Source organism: Anastrepha ludens, chromosome 2, assembly GCF_028408465.1.
Source record: "Anastrepha ludens isolate Willacy chromosome 2, idAnaLude1.1, whole genome shotgun sequence".
In the NCBI taxonomy this organism is placed as follows: Eukaryota; Metazoa; Arthropoda; class Insecta; order Diptera; family Tephritidae; genus Anastrepha; species Anastrepha ludens.
In genome coordinates, this window is record NC_071498.1 from 144,067,891 (window position 1) to 144,094,968 (window position 27,078).

General features: G+C 37.3%; 1 protein-coding gene across 1 annotated transcript in view; it reads right to left on the bottom strand.

The window, feature by feature from the left end:
- The window catches only part of LOC128855486 (uncharacterized), a 98,579-nt gene that overhangs the window by 47,070 nt on the left and 24,431 nt on the right, over window positions 1–27,078 (bottom strand). Inside the window, exons 2-3 of the mRNA XM_054090434.1 lie at window positions 25,782–25,942; window positions 19,765–19,966 (exon numbers count right to left, since the gene is read on the bottom strand). Coding sequence (XP_053946409.1) covers window positions 19,765–19,966; window positions 25,782–25,942 — 363 coding nt within the window. The remainder of the gene's footprint in view (window positions 1–19,764; window positions 19,967–25,781; window positions 25,943–27,078) is intronic.

Here is a 27,078-nt window from a genome sequence, read left to right on the forward strand (position 1 = left end):
TTGCTGTAGTTGTTGTTGTTGCTGTGGCATTGTAACATTATAATGTTGATAGATTTAATGGTAATGAAGCTGAAGGGCATTGTTGGCTTGACAATAAATTTGCTTAGACACATGTTGCATACTTGCGGGGAGACTGCGGCCGTTGTTTTTGTAGCTTTTGTTTTCCACACCCACTGGCAGTCATGTCAAGTTACACCACCATCGCCATGAATATATTTCGCCTATTTATGTTCATTGAGGATGCGTGTGTGCATGATTGCCTACTGGAGTTATTCCGTACTCGTAAATCGTTTTTGGAATTTAAATTTTTTATATTAATAGCTGCGTTTGCTTTGCTTGTGGTCGTCCCTCTCTAGTGCATATAACTCATGCGCTGTAAAGGATCACACATACTCGGGTAGGTGACATTCATGGGAGTTGGCATTTATTGAACGGATCTAAAGATGCGGGGATAATAGGTTGCAAGGTTTGATCGAGCAAAGGATAAAGAAAGCTTGTAATGCCCTCTTCATCTGTAAGAAAACATATGGCAAAAAATGGGGGTGCAATATAAATCACTGGGCGTACAATACGATAATTAGACCCATTTTGCCTTATGGAGCTTCCATGTGGTAGGAGGCGGTGCAGACAAAATCTTACCTAAAGAATCTCATAAAAGTGCAATCGAAAACAGACCATCTGGTTTCCAAGATAAGATCTGAACAAAAACTATAAAATACGAATACCCGACAAAAAGGATTGTCAGACCAGAGTGATATCAGATGATAGTTGTCACTATATTTATTATACTCTGACGGCTCAAAGATGGACAATGGCGCTGTGTCAGAAGTGTACTTAGAACAATTATGCTTAAATTGCTCTCATACCGGTGCAGCGTCTTCCAAGCTACGATCTACGCTATAGGCAATGCAACAAAAACGGTAAGACTGATGGTAAGTCCAAACTCTCCAGCAAACTTTACCATTTTTGTTGATAGCCAAGCAGCGATCAAGGCACTTGACCCCCTGAGCGCATCAATTCAAGAAGTGCTAAAGAATGCAGGAAGTCGCTCACAAAAATAAAAAAATAAAAAGTAATAACAAAAAAACTTTTATAAAGAAATGTATAAAACTCTTATTGCACAAAACAAAAAAAAAAAAAAACAAAAACACAAACAAACATATCCCAATAATTTGCTATAGTTTTTTTATAAAAACATAGTGTGTTGACAAAAACCATTGTAGTCTTGCCTCAATGTGTCCTCAATGATACCAATGGTGGTCATATTCTGACCTCATGGGGTTGTGTCCTCTAATAATGCCGACCATCAACCGAAAGTCTTTCCTTCCAAGTTTTAGTAAAAAGTTTGACAGTTTTCTGTTCGGACTTGTCATAAAACACTTTGCAGTTCTGCAGCGTTCTAGACCGAACCATCGCTCTTTATGTAAATTGTCTACATAATCGCTGATCCAATTCATGATACCTGCGGAAGTGATTCCGATTATTAGCTCTGACCCGTGTGGGGGAACCGCTGATCCACGGTTGGCCAATTCATCGGCAGTTTCGTTTCCTTGAACACCGGAGTGTCCTGGAACCCATATAAATACAAGCCTGTTTTGTCTTGCGACAGAATTGAGCTTCTTCTTACATTCTTGAACAATCTTTGAGGTTTGCTTCGCAATTCCAGAGCCTTCACTGACACAGAGCCTTCACAGTTGCCATTTCCCCCATAGCATAGTGATACTTATTACTATCGTTTAAGTACCATTCGGCTCCATACCCTATTTCGTTCTTGGACCCATCAGTAAAGAAAATATCCGTCAAACCTACCTGAATGCATTATGGATTGTTCCATTGCTCACGCAGTGGAAATCAAACATCAAATTTTCTTCCAAATGAAGCTATGGGTATCAGGTCGTCTTTAGGTGCCAAAAACAGTGGATACTGCTCGGATAGCAACTTAAAGACTTCTCTGTCCGTCTTCGTGCCAGAAACCTTATTTATGGAGTCTGCACATTGCTTTTATTGCTACCTGTTGTATCTTAAGTTTCAAGGGGAGCAATCGAGCATAGCATTTAGAGCATCAGGACTTAACCATGCTCTGTCGTATAGTGCACAGTGTCAAACATGATTCACGTACTACGCCATTTGCAAAAATTGGGAATTTTCCAATGGCGTGATTAATTTTGTACCTTCTTCTACAAGGGAATATGGAAAATATTTCTATGAGCCACTGTGTATCACATAAAACAAAAATGTTTTAATTTACTCAAATACAAAGCCATTGATTGTCTCCTAACAAAAAATATATGGGCTCCTTGTTTAAAACTCAAGGTGACTACGAATTTCTTGTACTATGTATATTTGATTTTCGAAGGTTTGTTGTTTTTGTTATCTTCGCTGACATAAGTGGATTATATGGGCGCACCTAAAGTAGTTGCCTTGTACTTTTTTGTACCTTTCCATTTCAGAATCTCGGTACATCAACAGTTGTATTTCTACCTACTATTGCATCACCCATCGCAACCTTTAACTAACGGTACATTGTGGTATACAAGCAGTGTAGTAAATAGTTGCAGTTTTTGCAGCTATTGCTGTTGTTTGCATACTACAGTTGCTGTTACTCGTAACAGATCTGCAATAAACCGACCGAGAGATTTGTAAACAACACTAAGATTTTATTGCGCATGTTTGCTTGTTAGTAACTGTGTGTGTGTTTATGTGTTATTGTGTTTTGTTGTTTCGTACGAATTTGCTGACCGCTGTTTAACTGCAAAGAATCTTGGACGAAATATAATTCATCATATTGCGTTGGGTGGAGCCAAAGTTACTAATTATATATGTACAGGCCGGGTCGATTTGTGGGGAGGCAAAAAAATCGCCAATTGCTCTGTGAAAATTATATTCTAGGGATCAAAATAAGAAACTTTGCCGAAGGAACCATACCTCTAAAACGAATTCTGATGTCCCCCAATTTGGGTCGAACTTTTTAGTTTAAAGGCCAAAAATGGTGATGTTTTGAAATGATTGTATGGGGAACCCCCCAGGGGAGTTCCAGGGGGTATGCCACTGCCATGGATGGATCAGCCGTCCAAAGTTAGTGGGAGTCGGTCATACATTTGGACTCGATTGGAGCACTCTAAATGGGTCAAAGTGGGATTTTTCGTTCGACCCAAATTGGGGGACATCAGAATTCGTTTTAGAGGTATGGTTCCTTCGGCAAAGTTTCTTATTCTGTTTCTGATCCCTAGAATACGATTTTCATAGAGCAATGAGCGATTTTTAAATCGACCCGTTCTAATATACACATATGCTGAAAATATTTTTTTGCATTCGCTCATTCGTCATTCCAGACGGGAAAAAGTGCTTAGGAAAAAGTGCAGATTTGGCTGCTTAATTTCTTAAATTTCTTCGCAACAACAGCGTCACTGGAGAACAAAGTCATACAGTATATGAACAGATAAGAAAGCTCAATCAAAATTTGGTATATTTCATTCGCACAATGGTTATGTGCCTTATGTGGCTTCTCCACTCAACAGTTTTCCACACTGCTCTGCACACATTTACATAAAAATATGGCTACTTAGATGAACGCGGAGTTTTTATGTACGGAAATTTCGCATTTTGCAGTTAGTAATTTAATTAAATTTAGTATTAAGTTGCCATTTAGCAGTGATCTAACTTTGCTTCAGTCACTTACTGGACTACTAGTCAACCAACAAGTCAATTGCGATCGATTATGTTTCGAGTTCGTTTCTTAAGTCTTTTGTTGTGTGACAAATTGCGAGTACTAAAATTAGCAAAATTATGCTGAAATTGATTTCATTCATGCTTGTTCCTAGCTTCATGCCACAAATGGCTCCCACGTTATGCGCCTTAATAGTTGCCAAGCTCGGTCTTACACATACTTTAAGAGCTCTAAAATTGTAAAAGAAGCAGCATCTTGTGTCAGTATCTGCATGACAGAACATAAAAATGGTTAAAAAGGTTTCAGACTGCAGAAGCGAAGCACGTGTTTTCAAACTATACAGAAACAATTTGACGGCAGAGAAAAGTAGGATGAACGGAACGTTTTAACAACATCTGCACAGGGATGCCCCTATGCTTCTGGTTCAGTGGCTGAAATAACGCTCAATTAGTAGTTTCTGTTTGGTTGCCTTACCTTGACCGAAGCCGACCCGCCTGTCTTGACATAACATAAAAGTAATTTCTTTAAAGTTAAGGTCGTGCTTCAGTAACAAGTACACCAACTACTGTACAAGATAAATATGTAACATCTTTACAGCCTGCCGTCGCATAAATGAATGCCGTAATCGAATAGCAGTCCTAACCCAATGCAGAAAGATGTGGGATTGGCTTGTGCAGCAAGTCTTATACTCGTATTAATATGTTCTAGATATTCTAGTGGGTTAAACGCTAATTTATCCTTTGTAGATTCTCGAATATGAAACTTATAGCTAAAGCTGGAGAGGTCTCGCTTAGTATCAATCACCTTTCTAAATCCCCTTTCTCTTAAATTAAACCTCAAACTCGCATGCTTCCTGGAGCCTCCACTAGATGACTCTGTCGGAACATCCAAATAAGGCGGAGCTCGATAGGTCTGGTTGGTTGGTTGAAGTGGTGATTCTCGGAAAATTCAACTGGTATTGGGTTCATTTGTATGGGTTATTCCTTCACGACTATATCTAGCCTGTGCGATTAAGAAACCGTATAAGGTGGTTGACGTCTATACCAACCAGCTCTGGAGGGTTTCAAAAAGCAGTTTACCAAGGGTTATCAACCTCACCTTCCATAGAGCAGGTCACTCACAGAGGAAGTGGAAGGTAGTTTTCTTTTTCTCCTGTTAATTACAACTATGACAGTTTATATTGTAAAGGATGCCCATTTTGGCTGTTTGCCCTCCTATAGGTAAAAAGCCTGTTGCCCAGGGCTGGTCAATACAAACAACAGCGTGACGGTTTTCTTAATAGTGGCTTAAGTTACACTTTTCAATGATTAATCATGAGTGCTGTAGCCTAATGTACCATAGCTACGTACATGAAACACTGAAATTATAAGAAAAAATCAATAGCGGTTGCCCCTCGGTACGCAATGACAAACCTTCGAGTGTGAAAAAGCTCTTCATAAAATAGCATCTACTGTATAGAGACGGCATAAAACTGTAGGTCTGTAAAGGGTTGTTTCATCGATAGTGTCATATACGAATTAAGATGCTAATAAGTAAGGCTATGAGCTCACTTTGGTGCAAATAGAAATTGCAGCATTTATAAATATCCAAAATTTTGTATATACAATAGGCGCTTAAACCCTTTTTGGGTGTTACGACGAGCTCCTGCTCCTATCTGTGGTGGGCGTCTTGATGTTAAGGAGAGAGAACATTTAGTATTTACCTCAAAGATTTAATCGATAGCAATTAAGCATTATGAGCGTGATCATGGGAGACAGATTGCATGGAGAATAGAATGACCTTCTGGAATGACACAATGCAGCTTCTGGAATGTCCAACACTGACAAGGGTAAGACTGCTTCCTATCAAAAGACAAACTATGATTTTGAGAGTAGAGTATTGACCAAGCAAGGTATCTACCTCTGGCATTTTTTATTTATTTTTACTCCTTTATTATGGTATTAACTGCTGTTCTGTTTGCGAAGTCGCACGTTTGGTTTTCTATTTCTAAATCTCGAGGGTTAGAACGCCTATATGTATTTCGTGGACGGCTGGGTCGTCTGTGTTCCCGAGGGTCCCACTCCAAAGCTGTTCTGCTTATGCTTTTTCTGTCCTTTCTGAAAGTGTGCACGTTCCATCATCCCTTATGACCGCTTATCACCTTTTGGATTGGTTCATGTTCAGTGATCTGTCACAAGTCTGCATTTCGCATAGTGTTTCGCCAAAACAAGTCTCCGGCATAATTTGTTTTAAAAGGATCAGAGTTATTTACTTACTTCCCTAAGTGTTCCCATGGTTGTCTATGCAAGCCGGGAGGCCATGCGTGGGTTGACTCTACACTTCATTGACAACAGAGTTCAAAGCCAGGACAGGAACTAGTCAATTTTTTCAGCTGAGCCTGCGCCACGAATTTAATGGTGACGTAGCCAAAGACTTGCCGGAGTTTTAACGGGATGGAGGCGATTAAAGTATTAGCCTATCAGTAATTTCTGTGAGGTGTCACCCTCCTGTACTGAGGTGATGGAATACTACTTCCAACAGCCCATAGACTGTCTAATCTGAATTATTTATCAGTATAAGTCGGGATCTTTCTGGTGTCGATGTTGATGAGGTCTACAACCCTGCCGCTGAAGGTTATCGCGGTGTATGAGGTACTTCGAGCCGTGCTCCTTCCTCTCCTACCAGATTTTAGTCGCCTCTTACGACAGTCATGCCTTACTGCGGATGTATTATTTTCCCCGAACCGTCTGTAGTTCCTGGAGACCAACCGCTACTTATGAAGCAGGATGAAGAGCTGAGCCTACTACGGCTAACCTGTTGCATACAATATAATACAATACCGTAGCAATAACCAATACCACTTAAGCATATTCGCAGGCATAAACATCATCGTCATCATCAACTACAGTTACTTCAATCATCGTGCACTTCGTGAATTGTCTATGGCGACATGCTGCTTTTGTTATTATAATCCTCTTAGCTGCACACTGCATTTGCACTGTTAGAGTTTATTTACTTAGCGACCATATACAGCATCATACACTTAAGATGAAATGTGAGACATATGCACGAGCTTGAATTTTTCCTGCTGTCATAATTACTCATTGCAGTCCAACCACCAACAATCAACCTGCCTGTAATGCAACTCAACTCCGACTGCCAAGCGGAATGCGAAGACTTGCTCAGGCTGTCAAATACCTGTATTAGATCTGCCGCCAGCACACCTGGGCATCTCTTACTTGTTTCTATTTTTAAAGATATGCCAAAGCTTAGGCTAAATTGCCTGTATTGGCTGGCCACTGATAATCATTTGCATAGCCACATTTCGTTTAATTTTGATTTATGATTTTTATAACCATCACCAACGTGCGCCGGTGTAGGTGTCTGCTATATGCACAGATGGCTTTTTGCATTTGGCTGGGTGTTATTTTTAATAGACAGACCCACTCTTACGTGGTTCTTTAATTAATTCCTTTGACATGCAGTTCATTTTCAATTAATATTTGGCAATATGTCACGACTTGTGACCAAGGTGCAGTTGTCCAGTTGCCCAGTTGTTCAGATTCCGGCTACAGTCATGCAGGCGCGTACTGATATGTACGTGGTTACATACTTAGCGTGTAATTGTTATCAGATTTTTGATAAATTGTTTGTTTCTAGCGAAATTAATGATGCACCGTAAATTGAGCGTGACACTACAGAGTTGTTAAGAAAATAAATAATATTCCATATATCTATTATATTTTTTTTTATAGAGTACAGATAAGCGATAGTCAACTGCAAATGTTGGCCCGACTAGCGAAGAGAGAGCAAATAAAGGTTGTGCCAATCGACTTGTTTATTTGAGCATTCATCGTCATCATTAATCGCTACTTAATGTACTTTCGCTTCGTCCACAATCCTCTTCCAATTTGCACGTTTCATAGCAATAGATTTCCAACTCCCGACTCGTGGCTTTTTCAGTTCGGCTATGACTTGGTCAAGCCAGGTTGGACTTCCCAGGGTTCGGGTCGTTAGAAAATTTGTTGTTTAAAAGGATTTTTGAGGGCGGCTGTCTCCGTTTTAGTATTAGGTACTAAAATATGTACCGTTTTTAAACGCAATGGTAGTCTTGCGGGTCTGTCGACTACTAGTTGCTACCACAGCCTTTCCTAAGGTACTTGTTAATACTATAAAGAAGGGAAGCCACGTTACTGTTGGCAGTTCTAATTTTGAAGTTGTGAGGTACTGCTGGTGGACATAATCAAACGCATCAATATTCAGCGCTTGCGCTGGCTGGGCCACGTCGAGCGCATGGGTGCAGAAGCTCCAGCAAAGAAATTGTTCGGTTGGCAAGTCAGAGGACAACGACGTGGGGGAAAACCATGCCTGCGATGGAAGGACCAAGTTGAGGGAACCCGCAAAGCAGAGACGCCTGGCGAGACTTGTTACAGTCGGGCTTAATCCGGTAACGAGTTGTGATCCTTGATCAGGCCATATAAGTAATGTACTGCTTTTTATTTAGCATGAACTTAATTACCCCATCGGAATGTGTATAATTTTTGCAAATGGCGTCATACGTGAATCTTACTTGACGCTTGTAAACTAGACGACTGCAGCAAACAAACCCACAATATATGGAGCTCGTAAAGGCCAAAATAAAAGATTTCTGTCACTCGCTTCTGTCAATTCTTTTTTGAATGAATGCAATTGAGGATTGCACTTCGATCTCATGGTCTTTTATGGCACTTCATCCAAACCCAGGTCCCTTAATAAACCTAAGTTAGTGTTGGGGGGGGGCTGAGCGTACATGCCTTTTTTCCGGCCTCATCTGGACGAGGTGTCTCAACTTTCTTCACGCTATAGCGTCAAGTTGGGGAAGAAGGTGTGCTGGAGTCTCCGGGGACTAGTCGCATAAACGACAGGAGTCAGTGAACCATATCCCAATCCTGTGGAGATGATTACGCAATTTGCAGTGACCTGTGACAATATCCGTAAGCTCGCTGAGGTTATCCTTAGGAAGGGCTATGAGTTGCCTTATTCTAACCTTCCCTCTCCCCGGTATTTTTATTTATTTAATAGACATGTTGTTCAAGAACAAAATTGGATGATTAATTCTGCGCCTCATTTATATACCACATTGATCAAAAAGCAAAAATCTGCCACAACCGCTTGATATTTGTAAAGATTATGCCGTCTTGAGTAAATTTACCTTTGCACGCGTTTCCCACTTCTTACAGCTTTAAAAATAGATTTGAATTTGCAACCATGAGTTTGTATTAAATTTTGCAGTAAAAATAGATTCAATGGTGTGAAAACCTTAGAAATGTTGGGAAACTGTTACGGTGGGTTAAGTTAAGTCATGGTGGTAGTTGGTCTGTCTGTACGACCAACTCACTTAGACCCACAGGTCCGTTGTCCACTGTGCTGCACGCGAACCTCATTTATTTTTCTACGTGGATCCATTTTGTGACTCTTATGAAACGCAGAATTGGTCCCTCCCTACGCCAGACAGCTCTGTGAGAGAATTGAAAAAGTAGGTACCTATACAATCTGCCCTGATTTTATCTAGGGCTGGACAATTGCAAAGGAAGTGTTCAATTGTCTCTTCCCCGTAGTTTCAAGGAATACCTGCCAAATAACCAATGACCACGACCTTCGAGATATCATCTCTTGAGAGGCTAAGCAAAACAGCCGTTTACGAGTGGCATAAACGCCTCAGAAAACATCGCGAGCCCAGAAAGAATGACAAACCGCCTGCGTATTGGCATTCTGTCGATATCAAAAACTGATGACAACTTCAATAAAGTGAAAGAAAAGTCTTGAACTTATGCTTCTGAACCCGTTAAGGGCATTATAGTTAATGGTTTGTTGGTCCCAAACGACCTTAACTGCATGCAAAAGGGCGACCGCGTTAAAATCGCGAAAAACATGATTTTCAGAGCTAAATCCGACCCAACAGGCATCAAACGCATAATGACGGGAGACGAGACATGAATTTAAGAATCGCCATCCAATTCAGGCATCAGGCGAATGAGTGGAGAGCTCCGAATAAAGAATAATACGACCGAAAAAGACGTCGTTTTCAGTCAAGGAAAGAGACGAAAGAAGTCAAAAGAGCGCGATGGTCGCGGTTTTTATGGATTTCAACGGTATTGTACGCCACGAATTTTTGCCAGAAGCTCAGACAGTTAATAAGGACTATTAACTGGATGCTAATAGACGTTTAACATGAAGCAGTTTGCGAAGAAATAATAGGACTATGAATAAGTTCGTGCGGTTTTACAACAGATGGCGTAACTTGATTATTATTCCATCGATCCACATTTCCAAACATTCATTGGAGAGCTACTGTCGTAAGGCACAAACGTCAGTATAAGTTTTTTATTTGAAGCGTAAACAACAATATTTTTACCACACTTGAAAATGTCGAATTTCGTGCCAAATAATGTGTTTTTGCGGGGAATTCTTCTTCATTATTTTAATATGAAGAAAAAAGCAGCCGAAAGTCATCGTATCTTGGTGGAAGTTTATGGTGAGCATGCTCTATCTGAGCGAACGTGCCAGAAGTGGTTTGCACGCTTTAAAAGTGGTGATTTTGGCTTGGAAGACGAAGAACGCGAGGGTGCGCCGCCAAAGTTCATGGATACCGAATTGGAGGAATTGCTCGATCAAGATCCGGCTCAAACGCAAGAAGAGGTTGCAAAAACTTTGGGAGTTGATCAATCAACCATTTCCAAACGTTTAAAAGCCATGGGAATGATCCGAAAGGTAGGCCATTGGGTGCCGTATGAATTGAAGCCAAGAGACGTTGAACGCCGTTTTATGGCATGCGAACAACTGCTTCAACGGCACAAAAGAAAGGGTTTTTTGCATCGAATTGTGACTGGCGATGAAAAGTGGGTCCATTACGACAATCCAAAACGTCGGGCAACGTATGGATACCCTGGCCATGCTTCAACATCGACGTCGGCGCAGAATATTCATGGCCTGAAGGTTATGCTGTGTATCTGGTGGGACCAGCTGGGTGTTGTGTATTATGAGCTACTGAAACCGAATGAAACGATTACGGGGGATGTCTACCGACGACAATTGATGCGTTTGAGCCGAGCACTGCGAGAAAAACGGCCGCAATACGCCGATAGACACGACAAAGTTATTTTGCAACATGACAATGCTCGGCCACATGTTGCACAAGTGGTCAAAACATACTTAGAAACGCTCAAATGGGATGTCCTACCCCACCCGCCGTATAGTCCAGACCTTGCGCCATCCGATTACTATCTCTTCCGATCGATGCAACATGGCCTGGCTGACCAGCACTTCCGTAATTACGATGAAGTCAAAAAATGGATCGATTCGTGGATTGCGGCAAAACCGACCGAATTTTTCACAAAGGGAATCCGTGAATTGCCAGAAAGATGGGAAAAAGTAGTAGTAAGCGATGGACAATATTTTGAATATTAAATTTGTAACCATTTTACGTCAATAAAGTTTCAAATTTCGAAAAAAAAACCGCACGAACTTATTCATAGTCCTATTAATGGATTTGTAGAAAAATAACTCGTGGACTTTGCACCATGACAACACTTAGTCGCAAAGTGCCATCATTATCCGCGAATTTTGAACCAAGAGCGAAACGAATACAATCCAACAGTCATCGAATTTACGTGATATGGTTCGTTACGATTTTTCTTCTGTTTGATAGGGACTAAAAACGTCACCGTTTTAACAGCCAAAATGAAGTAAAGGAAAAAGCGAAGATGGATCTGATATAGAGTTCCACTGATATATTGAAAATAAAATTCGATAAATGTTCCGAGAGCGGGAACCAACTCTAGCAAAAGTGCGTTGCAGTTGACGGGAAGTACTTTGAAGGCGATAATATCACTTTTGGGGAATAAATTTTTATTTTGAATTTTCTGTAAGTATATATTCTGGGAACTTTTTGAACAAGGTGTACTTTGGATACGGCTGTTAGACTCCTACAGCTGACGAATGGCACATTCGAAAGCAAAATAAACAAACTGTTAACCAACTGAACAGCAACCCACTAACTGATCAAGTCACTAAATAGACGCCGCGTCACGTCAACAAGCGCCTGAAAGTCAAAATAAAGGTTTTCATCACTCAAAATCATTTTTTTGATTTAGTAGGAAATAAAGGTGTTTGAAATACAATTGAATGACTAATTGTGCGCCACCTTAAATTTCCGAACCAGTGTTTCAATAACACTAAAAATATTAACTTGAACGCGCTTCTGATGCGTTTTGGTTTAAAAAATGGACTTGGTTGATGCTGTAGATCGCACATAGATCAGAAATTGGTCCCTAGTGGAAAAAACAGGAAGTGGACAAACAAAATGGTGGGCAAAATTTCATATAGAGCTGAAAGCGGAACGGCATATAATTTACATTTCCTTAAAGAACACAAATATGTGAATACCTCTTTTCGCCGAGCCCTTCATTTCGCATTTTGACGTCCGTCCCAATTTTACATTGTAAACTATAAAGCGCGTAATCTGACGTGCCATCGCGAAGGAATTGCGCTGGTTTGTAACAAAGTACGAAAACTATTCGAAGCTGTGCTGTTATTGCACTTCGTTTATGTTATCGCTTCTGTTTCTGTTAACAGCAATGCAAATTTTAATAGGCTTTTGAATATTTCATTTTATTTTAACTCCTCACATTTAAGGTTAGTTTGCGGTATTTTATACAAATCATTAATTTTCAGTTCGTGAGAGACGTACATAAAATTACAAAAAAACAAAGAAAAATTTGAATAAAAAAAACAAAGATTTCGATTAACATTAATCTCACTTGTAACCTGAGCTGCACTCGCATTTCTGTTTTAATGAAATTTTCATTTATTTCCATGCAAAAAGCGTTAAAAAGGCCAATAGCTGTATAATGAATGAGGTATGCAACAGCTTGCATAGTGGCCATGACCGCTGAGAATTAGCGGCTGAGAAAGATTTTGCAACAAAAAACGTGCGGGAACAAACATGAACTTACGCGCACACACACACACACATACACCGTAAGCTCCGCAAACTAATTACATAAATTTGCAGCGCCAACGCGAACTATACATAGTTTCATGCCACACCAAATGTGGCAAGGTAGCCACTAGATGCACATACATACACACATATGTAAAAAGTTGTCAGTTGCCGGTGCTGCGAGTGGCGTTTGTATGTGTTTTTGTTTTTGTTTTGCTGGATTTGTATGCGCGCATATCGCATTTTCTTTTCTTTTCATAAAAACTGCATTGTTTTTGCTCCCATTTATTTATTTTTATTTTTTTTAATCTATTTACAATATTTCCCTGTTGTTGCTACTTGCTTGGCTCTGTTGTTATGTCGTGCAATTTTCAAATGCGCCAATTTGCTGCATTCTTGCATAATATCACACGCCAAACGTTCAGGCTGCTACCAAGCCGCTGATTGGCTGGCAACAACAACAACAACACCATTAACAATAACAATAATAAGAATAAGAGCAGCGCCACCACCGTCACCGTCACCATCACCGCTACTGTGAAGGCGAATTTAATTTAGAACGCAATTGCTGCGCAGGCGCAAATATTGCCACCACTGGCAATAATGCACATACATACATATGTAAGCGTGTGTGTGTGTGTGATTTGCTTGTGCTTAACACAGTAGGCAGCAGACAAAAGCATCTAATTAGATTTTTATTTGTATGTGCTGGCTGGCTGGCTGCCACTGTGTCGGCTGATTGTTGTCCGGCAGTTGCATGGAGGTGCTGCTGTTGCCTGAATGCGGCGTTGGCTGCAATGCGCGCTTCTAATTAATTTCAGCGGTAAATGGCCCTCGCCGTTGCACGTTTGCCTGCAACATTCCATTGTAGGCTCGTATAGCCGTTTTTTTCGCGTTGCGTATGCGACGACATTCGTTGCAGGACTGTAGTCAATAGTCAGTGACCAATTGGCAGCCTGTTGCTTGACTCATTCTATCGCTTTTTGTGTGCTTCTATTTGTTTTTTCTTCTCATTTTTGCCATTTGTTTCGTTTTTTTCTTTTCTTTTATTGCCGTTTGCCCATTTCTGTTTGCTGTCCACTTTTTTCGTATTTTTATTTTATTTTTTTTTTTCATAGCTGCTACTGCAAGCGTCTAATTTGGAGAAACACTTTTCGTATTAGCTTAAGGCGCGCCAAACTACTTAGTCATATGGTCATTAACGTAGCCACCAGTGCAGTAGTTCTGTCCAATACGGACATGTTGATACTGATTGGCCGTTATGTGCGAGCTCTGGTTGTTTTTTTGCCAGCTCTTGCGGCCAACTTATTGCAAGACAATCGTAAGTAGAGTAGACCAGCAGGAAATTCCATGCTTTCTTTGAGATGCTGTAGGAAACGTGTGTTTCATAATTCTGATGCTTTGGTGGAAAATTATTTAATATTGGTGGATATACTCAGAAAAATTTAGACCGAAAATGCGCGTGCTTGGCGTCATGCAAGTTCGAAGTTCGAAGACCACTTTGGCTGTAATTCACGAGCGAGCTGAGAGTACAGAAAAATTATGTACGAGTATATCGTTGCTATCATGATTTTCAAAGGAATAGCAGAGCATCTTTTTCTTAAATGTCGCCTTAGTTACCAACGCAATTTTGTGTGTGCTCTAAGAGATTTTTCCAAGTGCGCTTAAGCTTTTTACCGCTTAGTCAATTCAACTCACTCAAGAATTCTCTCCCTTCTTTTACTTACACCGACAGACGCCGAATCAAACACTTGCCATGAATTCTGGCGCATAAATATATGGATCGATAGATTTAAGTACGTCGCCGTAGCCGAATGGATTGGTGCGAGACTACCATTCGAGAATACGTACTTTCGAACCCCCGTGAAAAACTAAAATAAAGAAAACGAGCAATGGCAAACCACCGAGTGTAGTCTGCCATGAAAAACTCCTCACACAGTAGGTTCCTCCATTTGTGGAACAACATCAAGACGCTCACAACAAATAGGGGGAGGAGCTTGGCCAAACACCCGGAAAGGGTGTGCGCGCCAATTATTTGATATTTTATTAGATTGAAGTAGGCCGAGAGATTATTAATGATGACTCATGCGCTCGGCCATGATGCTCACGGTACTTCAGATAGGGAAAACAATAGGAAAGGGAGATTTTCTATGGTTAATTCCTCTTCAAATTTTCCAACCTTCTTAGCCAAGTGTATGCCAAAAAGAGCAAAGAGAGAGTACACTGAATGGTGATTGTCCTCTTGACAGGAGTCACATTTTGGCTTGTAGTTGACGCTTATTACATTGTGTTTTTTGTTTTTTTTTATTCAATCAATGAGCAATCGTAGCTCTTTACTTCTCAGCGTGAAGAGCAATTCCGCTACCGCCGTGCAAGGATTACGGTGCTTGTTTCTTTGGGCAAAAAAAATTGGGATCTGAACAACGATTCCTATTCTGAGATTTAAATATTCGCGACAGTATTTAGCTTTCGTTGATATTTAATCAGGCAACCCGATGAACGAAGCTTAATAACTTTCGAAGAGCTTACCACTGAGTACTTATTAAGCCTTTTCGCGTTTCCGCTCATAAATATCTTCTGTATGTATAATCAGAAATGAAATAAATATGCTGCTCTATTGACAGGTGTTGGTGAAAGCTCCAAGCTTGAGCGGTTATGAAATCTCTGCACATCTTCTCAAAATCAAGTGTCAAAAGAAGCCTCAATAGGATAGATAAATGAGTTCAGTCGGTGGTCACGCGGTCTCATCGCTCAGTGCGTGAAACAATTTTTCGTACTGATCTTAATATGCTTTTAAATCATTGGGACGCTTGGGCGCAGAAATGAATTATTTCATATCTTAAAGTTTTTGGAAAAAACTAGCTTTTATTAGAATATTTTGGTTTAGACATCATTGAAAGATATCTAACTAAAGGTTATTGGATTGAGAGTTTCTTTTCTTTAATGGATCTCCTTTTACACTTTTGATTTATGCAAAAAATGGCACGCCATTGATTATCAATTGCGCCCGGCCGAGCCCCATAGTTTGGTCCCAGTTCACACCCACTTAGCTTTAACTCTTCACTCAAGGAAGGCCTCGGGTCCTACTAATGGTGAGACCGCAGCCTCTCTACTTCGTTTCCAGTTGTACCTCTGTGCCCCAAATCAGCCGGATGCGATTGCGCGTTCCTAACAGATTTATCGATACACTCAAGAACTCCTTATCGGTTAATCTCATAGGATGATAAAACCTTGAGTGCTACCTGACTGTCGCTCAGTATGGCCATTGGCTTATTCCAGAAGTTCCTATCTAATCTCATCTCTGCACATAGACAGATGGCTTACACCTCCGCATGGAAGATGCTTTTAGAGCTGCCCATCGGAACCAACCACTTGGTTCTGGGGCCATATATTCCAACACCTATGCCTGCTGGTGTCTTCGAGCCATCTGTGTACCAGTGCAAGGTACACTTCTGGAGTTTTCTTTCAAATGCAGCTTCCTTGTCGTTCAGTTCAGTTCAAATTTAGTGATATCTTCACTGGGTAACTGGGTAAGTGGGAGCTACAAACTCAGCACAGATTCTTAGTTCTTGCATGGAATACTTCTCTCATATGCGCACAGTAGTTTCTGTTTTTTCTCCTCTACAATTCCATCCCTTTACATTTCCTACTGTGCCACTTTCAAGAGCTTTTACGCTGCCGGCGAAGAAAAGTACTGCACAATTGCCGCAGTTATTGCCTTCGTAGCCGTTTTAGCTTTTGCGTCATTAATTTGACCATTTTACCGTGAAGTAGTGTTTCGTTAGATGACTTCCTTATGTGTTTTGCGATATGCAACCACGGTGAAATGTTTAATATATGCGAAAGTCAAACAATTAGTTTAAATGATAAGAACCATTGCAGAAAAATTGGCTTTGATGCTTCGCTGGGCGACTGAGCGCATGCCTATAGTTAATTTAGCTCCCAGCAGATGTTGTAAGCTAAAATATTTTAATGAAATGCCATTTAATGCGCGCTCTTATGTATTTATGTGTGCGTGTGTGTGTTTGGAAGGTCTCTGCTAACCTGAGCAGAGCCTGATTGTGTATGGGTGTGTGTGTGGTCGTACCTGCAGTGAGGACTTGAATTACATCAAAGGCACTTTTAATATTAGTATGCATATGATAACTGGTAGTTAACTGAAAATTGCCCAACACTGCTGATCATGGCCTCATAACGTGGATACTCCTTAGCCTGTGAAACTACAACACCTACTAATTGGCGTTGCGCATGACTATGTTTTATCCACTTTTTTTTTGTTTTCTTTGTTTTTTTTAATTATAAACAATTCAGTATTTAGTGCTATACAAATTTCTCTCGCAACTAAAGCCGGCTGTCAATAAATCCTTCGATTTCACACTTAAGCAATTCATCCACGAGCTGGTTTCTCCATGCCTCGTAGTTGCATGCAACTTTTGTCAAGCTATTAAAATACCAAACATATTGACGGCTGCTGGTTTGACAAGCGGAAGTGCGCGAATTAGTGAAGAAATTTCTTTGAAGACAAATAATTACTCATAGAACGCAGAGTGATTGCTGGTGAAACATTCCATTTCTACATGAGACCAGCTACACCACTTTCTGTGCGTCATGCAATGCGCTCTGCAGCTTTGTTATTGTTGGTCTTTTGTTTTGCTATAATTTTTATCCGTTCAATAAATTTGCTATTAATAATTTAATTACACATTTCCGCCATTTGCGTGCGAAAGTGTTGTTTGAGTGCCACTGCAGGCCATTAAGAATAACAAAAGACTTGAGTGATAAACTTGAAATCCTGTTGCTTTCAGTTTCGCTCATAAACATGCGTTCGTGTAGTTTCATAAAATGGCGAGAATTCATTGCTAACATCAAACATAAATTTCACAATCACAATAATTTTAAGAGAAAAAGTCTTGGCAGCGCATATGCGTGTGAAGTTTCACTATTAAAAACTAAGCACATTGCGCTCATGTATGGAGTGCATTCGTCTAGCAAATTGGAAGAAAATTGCTGGATTTTCTGATAGGTGGCGGCGCTGGTCTCGTGACGCTTTTAAAAATCGTATTTATAGTCCGATCTGGCTCAAATTTGAAACGTAGTTAGCGATACGAAGGCAAATATTTTGTTCATAGATTGACTCGATAGGTGGCGCTGGTGTGGAGATATCTCCGAAAGTCGCATTTATGGTCCGATTTGGCTCAAATTCGAGACATGTTTTAGGTGTAAGAAGAGAAAAATTTTGAGCCAATTGTGGCTCGATAGGCGGCGCTGAGGTCTACATAACTCTAAAAGTCGTATTTGTGGTCCGCTTTGGCCGAAAATCGAGAAATATCGAAGTACAACAAGGAAAATATTGTGTATAAAAAATGTCTTGATAGGTTTCGCTGGGAGATCTTGCTTTCATGCAACAATCGGCGGGCATTGTAGCATCGGCACCAGTGACCTGAATACAAAAAACCAAACTTTTTTATTACTGTCATAATTTCTATATGAATTTAAAAAAAATGAAAAAAAAAAATTGCGGAATAAAAAGCTTTAAACAAAAAAATGAATTTTGGGAAACGAATTTTCCTACTATGTTTGCTTCGAAAAAAATTATTTTCTTCGAAAAATTTTCAAAAATTCAAAAAAAAATTTTCGAAGTAAAAATAGTAGGAAAATTCGAACCAAAATTCCTTTTTTTAGCATTTTATCCCGCGATTTTTTTTCAATTGTTTTTAATTCATATAGAAATAATGACAATAATAAACAAAACAATTTTTGATTTTTTGTATTCAGGTCTCTGACGTCGATGCTACAATGCCCGCCGATTGAGAAGTTCCGCTGCGAACTTCCTGGAAGAATTGAGTGCACATCCGCCATTTTAAATGATTAAAATAAAAAAAAAAAATTATGTTATTTTAATGTATAAACAAACTGTGTGCCAATTTAAAAAAAAAAATATTGACTTCTTCATTTTAAATAATTTTAATGAAAATCAGGGGAAATATGGCCGTTTACAGGTATCTGTCTCCTTAATTGGAAATTTTTTTATTTAATACAATTTATTTTATATTATTTTGCTAAATATATTTTCATTTAATTGGCTTATTTAAATTACATTCTACTAATTTTATATTATTCTATTTTTGTTTAATCTTTTTACGTCATCTAATTAAATTTTTGTGTCCCCGTAAATTTTTTTTTGTGCAGTTTATTTTATTTTGAATTAATTTAGTTTATTTAAATTAAGTTAAATATTATTTTATTCTCTTAAGTTCACTCTTTTTTTTTTTTGTTTTATTATTTCCTTTCAATTTAAAATATTTCGCTTTACATTTTTTTTAATTCATTTTCTATTGTCAAAATATTTTTTATTTTTCTCTATAAGTTTTGACAGTTTCTGCACGTAATTTTGACATCTTCCTAAGTTACTTCCTGTTGCAAACGTTCACACGCGAAGTGTTGTAATGACATGCTTTGCTGCTGTTTGTCGTGTCAAGCATGCAGGCACGATCGATGCTGTAGATTTCAAGCGCCGCATGTAGCAGAAAATGAAATTATTGGAAGTGAGGGAAAATACAAGTAAATGTTTGAGGTTCTCACAAATTGTTTTTATTTGCTTGAATTTTTTTGTGTATTCATATGGTACGTTACAATTTTTTTGTTTGAAAAGAAACGAAGGAAAATTAAATTTTTTCCAACGAAAAAAGCAGAGATATTTAATTACAACAAAAACTGCTCAGGTTGTGCACAAACATTTTTCGAGTGGCTGAACTTTTAGGCAGTAGAAGAAGAAACAAAATTGAACGTTTAAAAATACTATTATATCCCGGGCTTGAGAAGGAAAAGTGGTCTAAATGTTATTTTACAAAAAATGCTAACTACGAATTACTAGAAAAATGTTTTCTGATATTTTTTAATGAAATTGATTGAAAATCTGCTCATACTTCATTCTAACAAGGCTACAAGAACACTATCCTCATGTAGAAAATAAATCTAAATATGATAGCTCAACGTACTCTACAAATTAAAGTATTTTTTTTTCTTTATTCATTTAGCGAATATTCCCTCCGTTTGCTATAGTTGGCTAGTAATTTTTTTCATACGTTGTTTATGCTTTGAAAATGTGAATATGCATATGCACACTACGTTTACTCACCTGCACGTGAATTCGTTTTCGCCCAAACACAATTCCAGGCAATCACGTCGCGATATCACCGGTATCGTGCGCTTCGCGTAGCCATTCAGCTTGTAGCTCTGCACGCGATCGACACACCAGGCACGTGCGCACGGCCGAATGCCGAGACATGATTTTTGTGCATAAATTGTGAAGACAGGGAATTGCGATTTGGTGAGGGCGCCTGGTGGGAAAAACGAAAAAAATAAAATTATATTAAAAATCAAATAATTATTTTAAGGAAGTAAATGCAAATAAATAAAAAGATGTTTCTAAAATATGATTCTCAACAAATATTTAAAAATAACTAGCAAATATTTATTTGTATATTAAAATTAAATAAAATTACAAATAATTGCATTATAAGAGTAAGGCGACTGCTAGCTGCTGGGGCTAACGGCCTAAACTAGAAAATAATTCACTATAATCTGACTAAACAAAATAAACTAAAGAGTAAAATGAAATATTTAAAATATCGAATACTTATTTAACCTCCTTTAAATACGAAAGAAATGCAAAAATAGGCTACCGTGATTGTAATTTATAAAAAAAAAAACCAATTAAAAAAAAACAAAAAAAAAAAGCTGAAAATAAAAAAAACATGGCATTGAAGAATGGTTGTAGACAAAAAATAATAAATATTACTCAATCAATTTGAATTTTCGTTGTTGTTTTTCAATTAAAAACCCGATATCTCTAAATTGATCACCCTTTATATGCCTATGTAATAAATATTACCCAATCAATTTGAATTTTCGTTGTTGTTTTTCAATTAAAAATCCGATATCTCTAAATTGATCACCCTTTATATGCCTATGTAATAAATATTACCCACTCAATTTGAATTTTCGTTGTTGTATTTCAATTAGAAATCCGATATCTCTAAATTGATCACCCTTTATATGCCTATGTAATAAATATTACCCAATCAATTTGAATTTTCGTTGTTGTATTTCAGTTAAAAATCCGATACCTCTAAATTGATCACCCTTTATATGCCTATGTAATAAATATTACCCAATGAATTTGAATTTTCGTTGTTGTGTTTCAATTAAAAATCCGATAACTCTATATTGATCACCCTTTATATGCCTATGTAATAAATATTAACCAATCAATTTGAGTTTTCGTTGTTGTGTTTCAATTAAAAATCCGATACCTCTAAATTGATCACCCTTTATATGCCTATGTAATAAATATTACCCACTCAATTTGAATTTTCGTTGTTGTGTTTCAATTAAAAATCCGATAACTCTATATTGATCACCCTTTATATGCCTATGTAATAAATATTCACCAATCAATTTGAATTTTCGTTGTTGTATTTCAATTAAAAATCCGGTACCTCTAAATTGATCACCCTTTATAAACCTTTCAGTTTAGTTCTCTGCGTTGCTGTATTTTCTGATTTGACTCAAATGAAATCCTAGTTGAAATGAGTTACATTTAATAGCTATAAAAAATCCTCAAAATAAATTATTAATTAAAAATTTTTATATTAAAATCCTTAAATCACATTTCTTTTACTGCTCAAGCATCTACAGATAGATACATACTTAGATCACATTTCTCTTATGCATTAGTTATCATCTCTGATTTCACATCATACATCCGCCTTACATTTCTTCAAACCAATTTTGCAAATTTTAAAGTGACGGTCCAATGAGAATAACTTATCGCTCCGCACCAAGAAACACAGCAACCATTTAACGTGCAGTCCTTGCTACTGAATTACGTAAATGGGGTACTACCACACAAACTCACTGAAGACTGTTCGAATGCGTAAATTAGCCTCCTTTAGGCTTTACCTCAAGCAAATTTGCGTAATTTGTACGATCGGCGTAAGATTGTAATAGCACAACGCAGTAGTAGCTTGGCAGCACTGGACTGAAGAGTTGTTAGTGCTCTAAAATTATTACAACCACAACTTTTACCGAGTGCAACTGGAGCTTAAAGCAGAGGTAAACGATTTTTTTTTTTGTTTTTTTTTTAAAGCTGGTGAGGAAATGCAATGTGAATGGTTGGTAACATTAATAATAATAATGATAATAATAATAATAAAACCAACAATAACAATAGTTACAATAAGCCGCCCAAACAAGCGTGTAGCTTAGCCTGGCATATATTATACAATAAATATTTTTTGTTTGTGCGGCTTGAGCACTTTGCGCCTTATTCCTAGTTCCTTCTCTTCTTGCTGGGCGCGATAACCACTTAAGCGGCTCCTTGGTGTCATATAAATGTAATACCTCAATGCACATGCTCAACTCGTATCATTACGCAGCATGTAGCCGTATCATGTCGCTACATTGTTCAATAGTTGATTCTGTGCTTTTCACAGCTCGCTTTTTTTTTGCACCATATTCTTATATTTATTTATTTTTTTCCTAGGTTTAAATCTGATTAATTTTTTTTTGGTTGCTTTGTAAGATGATTCGCGTTTCCTTCTTTGTTTGCAGTGCTTGGATTTCTCACTTTTTTCTCATGAATTTTTCCATAGCCCCAAAAAATGGCTCAATCATTTTCGCGTCTCTTCCCACCATTTCTGCAACTGATACATACTTTTGAAGAAAGCAAAAAAATATAAATCTCAGCTCACTGCTTGTGTTTTGCTTGTTAGCGTCTGTTCCTTTGCACTGGTCATGATTCGCTGTTTTATGTTTTTTAAAGTTCAAATATTTTGCTGCTTTGTATTTGTTAAGCTTCTTGAGGCTCATAACCTTTAAGATTTGTTTGGTTTTTGTAGAGGTAGAAGTCGTGTGACGCCGTCTTTCATGGATTGTAGCAAAATTTTTAAGCCACATCAAAGCGACTCTTAAGCAGGGGTTCGCAACTTTTCTTGGTACTGAATTTATTGTTTCCAAACTCTTAAGTAATGCTTCACAATTTTTGTTTGGTCTTGAATTAATGTTTTTCTGATGGGTTTCGAAAAGAAAATACTGATCCTTTCCATGTCAAATATTTTACTTTGTTTCTTATTTAAAGAGAGTTCTACGTTGAAGCACTTTTATTATTATTATATAATATTCATTTCATTCAGAAATTATGAAACCATGACTAGGTAGTTCTAATGTTTCCGCATATATGGCATGTACAAGATTTACTCAAATTTTAGAATTTTCAAAAAAAGTACTTAAAAATTTCAAAATTTTTATTCAGAATATTTAGAAACATTCTGGAAAAAAACATCCACAAGAATTAAAAAAATCAAATTTTTTACTTTTTATTCACAATATTTAGAATTTCGGAAAATTACCAAAAAAAAGTTTATCTAAATGTCACAACAAAACACAAAAATTGTAATAATGCATCTAGTATATTTTATTCAGAGTATTTAAAAAATCCTAGAAAACTAAAAAAAAAATCTTTAAAATGCCAAAAAAAAACTTAAAATTTCAAAAAAAAAAAACAAACATTAAAATTTCCTCTATGCAGAATATTTAGAAAAGTACCGGGAAATTAAAAATATATATATTTATATTATTTAAACACTTAAAGAACTTTGTATGCGTGACAAATTGCCTTTAAAATGTGCGTTTTTTAAATAAATGTGTTATGCTTATGTACAACAATTTAATTTATGAGTTTTTTTTTTGTTAAGCGAGACTTTTTTGTTAAGGGAACGACTTATTTGCTAAATTTGAGGTTATGTAGCAAGATAAGGTAGGAGTACTCTTTTTGTAAAAATGTCAGTATGGTTTCTTTAGTATTTTCTGGTATTTTGTGGCTTATTTTTACAATGAATACATCTCTTGATGCCCTATGTCCCACTAAGGATTGATGGCCGGAAGAAACGATTACACCTCTGTGGTTTTAAGCCGCATTCAGTAAATTCAAACGCCTTTTAAAATGTGTAAAAAGGTTTTCAATCTTAAGAAGAGATGAGAGAGGGACATTTAATGTTCTTGCATACCCTTAAAAGGAGCAAACAATTAAATTCACACTTTCAAAATATCAAATTTTGTAAGAACCCACTAATTTTCATTAGCACCTTCTTTTGTATAATTGTACAGTTTTTTTAACTTAAAGTTTCGGTAGCTTTAACTTAAAAAAAAAAAGAAACAAACACGAAACTTAAAAATTTTCGCATTTTCGGTATAAAAAAGCACTAAATTTATTGTAAAGAGCAAATGGTTGGCAATACTCCACAACTTGGAAAAACGTGACGTCACGTACTCTCTGATGGGCGCAATCTTCTTTCTATCATTCTTGTGGTAGAACGCCTTTTTAAAACACTACATTTATTTCATTTATAAACACTGTGTCATGTAAATATAAATTTATGTAGTTTTAAAAATAATAAAAAAACAATAGAAGTCGTGCTGAATTTTGAAACAACTGAATTACAAAACTTGAAAATATACCGAATATCATAAATATCGAATTTTGAAAAGCAACATTAACTGCATTACCCAAGGAAAAAAATTACATTTGGATTCTGGAAGAGGGGCAACAAAAATATTCTAAAAGTGTACATTCCTTTTTTTTAAGGGAGGTGAGGAGGTCATATGTTACACCACGTGATTAAACAACGAATTCTGGTAGGGAAGCAAAATTGTTTTTGAAATTTGAAAATATTGTGACTATTACTATGAGAGAATGTAGCACTGCGACCTGGAAGATCTATTGCCCAACTACCTCAATAAATTTTAGTTTTTTCTTACTTTATTAAGTTTCATATTATCCTCTGGTAAAATATGTTTATTACAAATGTTTGTGCCGCTTATGCATCAGTGCTGTATGGATGCCAGCAAATATGCTAAACATTATCAAATTTCATATTTCAATGTTCGATTTACGCAGTTTCCGCTTTGACTTATTTCTGGTGTTTAAGTTGAATTTTGGGCTTTGGTGTGTTAAGAGATTTATATCAAAATTGTATGGCAAACATTTCTGTGGTATATTTTAATGCGTTACATCCTTCTGTTATGCCAGTTTTTGGCACTTTCTCACACAAGAGAATGAAAATACGCCTCTATTGCGGAGTTAAAGGGTTAAAATGTTCCACAAAAATATCCTTTGCTTCTTTTTTCACAGAAATGCTGAACGCCTTATATATCTAAAATCTAAGAATCACATAGCCACCAATTTGTATGTATACAAGGAGGCGCAAAATTAATCGGATTTATAATTTTTTGCGAATGGTGTTGTACGTCAATCATATTTGACACTTGTGAACTAGGCAGCTACAGTAAACAAACAGGCAAGAAATGGCGCGTGTAAAGGTAAAAATAGAGATTTTCATCACTCAAAAAAAAAAAAAATCTGTTTTTTTTTAGTATAAATCTTGCTCATTTCGTGCTTGTTCCCTCTACTAGAATACATTGTGCGAATCGTGTTATTTAGAAAACAACATCAACAGTTAAAGGGTTAGTAGGATTCATTTTTTTCTTAATTTTTTTCTAGCACTTCTGATTTTTTTCGCCGATTTTCTCACGTGTGATGATGATTAATGCCTTATTCCTTTTAATTATATTATATTTATTGCTGTAAGTCCATCAGTGACAATCAACTTGATTTTTGTTGTTTTGACTGAATTAGTTGAAGTGCCCAAGAATGACTAATGATTTTTGGTGTGAGTACAAAGTCAAGGTCAATGGCTAAAATAGATTTCATGCTTGTTGGGAAACAAAATTTACACACAAAAAAAAAAAACAAAAAAAAAAGTTTATTTAATAATAAGCCAGCTCGCGGTAGTTAACTATGAAGCCACTGTTGATGGTGGCTGCCTTTAATTATAGATTTTTATTTTATTAATTTCTACCTTCTACTACGCTCGTTAGGGTCACAGTTTTGCCAATTATGTTTTAAACATTTTTTCTATTAAATTAATTTGGCCAATTACTTCTAAGATGATTCGCTGTGTTTTTTCATTAATATTTTTGTTTTTAATTTTTTTTGTTTGTCTTTCGGCTAGCACAAAATTTTTCCTTATATTGCCACTAGCATTAATACCTAAATGAGTAATATTAGTGTTTTCTGTGAATGTGTCTACTTACCAGGCAATTTATCTGCATTGGCCGAGAAGAGTACACACAACCCGGTCTCATAGTTCACCGCACGGCAGGCCTCATTCGTTTGGCAAGCTTCCAGGCAATCGGTTAGCATTAAAGTACCAGGCAGTGAGTTCAATAATTTTCCGGGAGCAGAGAAAACATAGCTGTGAGATAGATAAAAAATAAAAAAATTAAATGAAAAGGGCTTTCGCTTAAAATAATTTTTCTTGTATAAGAATTAGATGCATTGAAACAAATCCTAGTTTTAAAAAACTATTAGCTAGGGGTTGAGCCTGATAAAAGTCAGAGAAGCTATTCGACTCATAACAGGTGCGCCGCATGGGAGATTTTTCATCGCAAGTACTCGGACGACCATGGTGAGAAAGATGTTAGGTTAATAGTTCGCTGAAAAATGTATAAATGTATGAATGTACATAGAAGACGTATTTAAGTTGTTCGTCACCATAGACATTTTTCAAACGAGAACTTCTATTGGTTGTGTCATGAAAGAAGCTTCTAATGCTTGAGCCCTTTAAGTATTATGTTGGTTTGTTCTGTTGTGTAAATACCAATTGGAGAAGGATGTGACGTAGTAGGCCTAATTAAGGCCAAGAGGAAGGCCATGATTTATCGGGCATGAAATAAATAGAACTCACTTGTCTGAGAGTGTAATTAACTAACAAACCTAATTACTTTTCCACATATGTACTAAATTTTAGTACCTTCCCTTCTAATACGTGATCACCCCCTCCACGGTGGATGTGCACTGATGAGAAATAGTGGAAGTACAACAATATTTTGTCTATGTAATCTGTCATATTTGTGACTCGCATGATTGTTTCGTGTCATTCACAAAAAGGGCGGTGACGATGAATGCCATTTACTTTTCTCTCTGCTTGCAAAACTAGTTAGCTAGGCATATGTATGGACGTGTGCTTCTGTGCTTTGAAGACGATTATCGTGCAACCTATATATTTTTTGCATGCAACAACTGCCTTGTATTCAAAAATGAGATATTTATGAGTTATGTTGGAAAATACTCCTTACTGCTTGTATGAATACTTATCGTATGCAGAAAATGTATGGCTATCTACTTACACTAAGTGCCAGTTGGAAGTTTATGGCAAAATGTTTTTGCTCAAATTGAACATATTTCGAATAGTACGCGGGCTTGTTTATTAATGGTTTTGACAGGGTCGACGTAAGAAGCATAACGAAACAATGTCAGAGAATATTTGTGTAACTTGGATAAAAAAAGGAAAGTACCTATACGCCGGTATTGTTGTTTTTTCCTTGTTCG